Source organism: Dinoponera quadriceps, unplaced genomic scaffold (assembly GCF_001313825.1).
Source record: "Dinoponera quadriceps isolate SergipeBrazil2010 unplaced genomic scaffold, ASM131382v1 scaffold3065, whole genome shotgun sequence".
In the NCBI taxonomy this organism is placed as follows: domain Eukaryota; kingdom Metazoa; phylum Arthropoda; class Insecta; order Hymenoptera; family Formicidae; genus Dinoponera; species Dinoponera quadriceps.
The window spans coordinates 709-2,286 of NW_014557060.1; the positions used below are offsets into that span (position 1 = coordinate 709).

General features: G+C 38.0%; 2 protein-coding genes across 2 annotated transcripts in view; both read left to right on the forward strand.

The window, feature by feature from the left end:
• The window catches only part of LOC106748593, a gene marked incomplete at its 5' end in the record, with an annotated part of 844 nt that extends 702 nt beyond the window's left edge, over positions 1–142 (forward strand). The window contains one exon of the mRNA XM_014627279.1: positions 135–142. Within this exon, the coding sequence (XP_014482765.1) occupies positions 135–142 (8 nt within the window). The remainder of the gene's footprint in view (positions 1–134) is intronic.
• A 631-nt stretch (positions 143–773) lies between these two features.
• On the forward strand, positions 774–1,513 carry LOC106748594 (the record flags this gene model as incomplete). The annotated part of the gene is made up of 3 exons (XM_014627280.1): positions 774–803; positions 1,001–1,110; positions 1,199–1,513. Coding segments are annotated over exons 1-3 (455 nt in total), but the record flags the coding sequence as incomplete, so codon positions are not given.
• Positions 1,514–1,578: the final 65 nt, after the last annotated feature.

Here is a 1,578-nt window from a genome sequence, read left to right on the forward strand (position 1 = left end):
TCGACAGCGAGTCTCTTGTCGACTGCGAGCTATTGGCGTGCGCCTTGAAAGACATTGTACATTATGCTCTTGATAAATAATAAACTATTTTAGATCGTAAAAGATTTTTTAACTTAATATCCTCCCTAACCTAGGTTACTGACTTGCGTTTTTATCAGGCTATGAATCCCGAAGCCCATCGAGAGTGATTGACCTCTGGTGTGTACGTCAGGACTCATAATAATAAACTATTTTTTTGATCGTAAAAAATTTCTTAACTTAATATCCTCCCCCTTACCTTTTCCCTTACCATTCCCCCTTTTAGATGTAAGTGAACGCGATATAGGGGCGAGTGCGCTGGTGGGTGGGTGAATTTGTGTCGTCGCGAACAGGCCGCTGGAGGGGGTACCGATCGGACCGCTGCGGGGGAGGGTGGGTGCGGACCTTCGCGGGCGACTACCGCGGGTCGTCGCGATCGGTGGGAAAGTGGGAGGAGGGGTGCGGACCTTCGCGAGGACAAGGGTATATCGACTGTTGGAGGAGGGTACCGACCGCTGCAGGGTCCTATTCGGTCGGTAAAGCCGACCGCACGAAACGGTGATATATGCTACAAGATAAGTTATATGATACAAACGACGTGATACATACTTGTATCAACGTTAAACCTAACCCCGATTCCAAGTGAAATGTATTTTTATTTTCACCTGTACATTAAATTTGCAAAAGTGTTATCTGTTGTATAGACAATTTGTATGTATTATTAAACAAAAAAATACTTAAAGTAATAAATAAGTATGAATGATACAAAGACTAAATTAGCCCATGTATTACAGCTTCTAAATGAAGTTTTAATGGATTTAAATAATGTCCTGAAATTTTGTAGCGACATAAAATCCAAAAAATGGGAAAGTAGGCAGTGGTTTGTTCGTCCTATTAACAGCACACGAATAGAGAAAGGATTATTTTCAACCACCTTTCAAGAAATGAAAGAAGATCCAGATTTATTTTTTCAATATAGTAGAATGGATCTAGAAACGTTCACTTACTTGAAACACTTGTAAGAAAAATCTCTACCAAAAAGAAAATAGTTGATGTTATTTCTGTAGAAGAGCGACTTATATTAACAATCAGGTAAGACTGTATAAGTTAAATTTTTTATACAAACAAATAAAATTTTTCTCTATCAAAAACTTAGGTATAATTATAAAACTGTGTGTAGGTACTTAGCCTCTGGAGATGAAATCATTTCTCTTGCCATTCAACACAGGATAGGAGAATCAACTGCTCGTCAAATAGTATATAATACTTGTTCTGCTATATACAATACTCTTTCCCCAATATATTTACGCCCACCCGTTCAACAAGTTTGGAGAAATATAAGTAAGGGTTTTGAGCGGGATTGGAATTTGCCAAACTGTATTGGTGCTGTGGATGGTAAGCACATCCTCATTAGAGCTCCTCCACATTCTGGCTCATTATTTTTCAACTACAAGAAAACATATAGTATTGCATTGTTGGCTGCTTGCAATCATAGGTAAACATTTTTTTTTATAAAGCAATTTGTAGATGTACACCTTTTAAATATGTTTCAGAATTCAA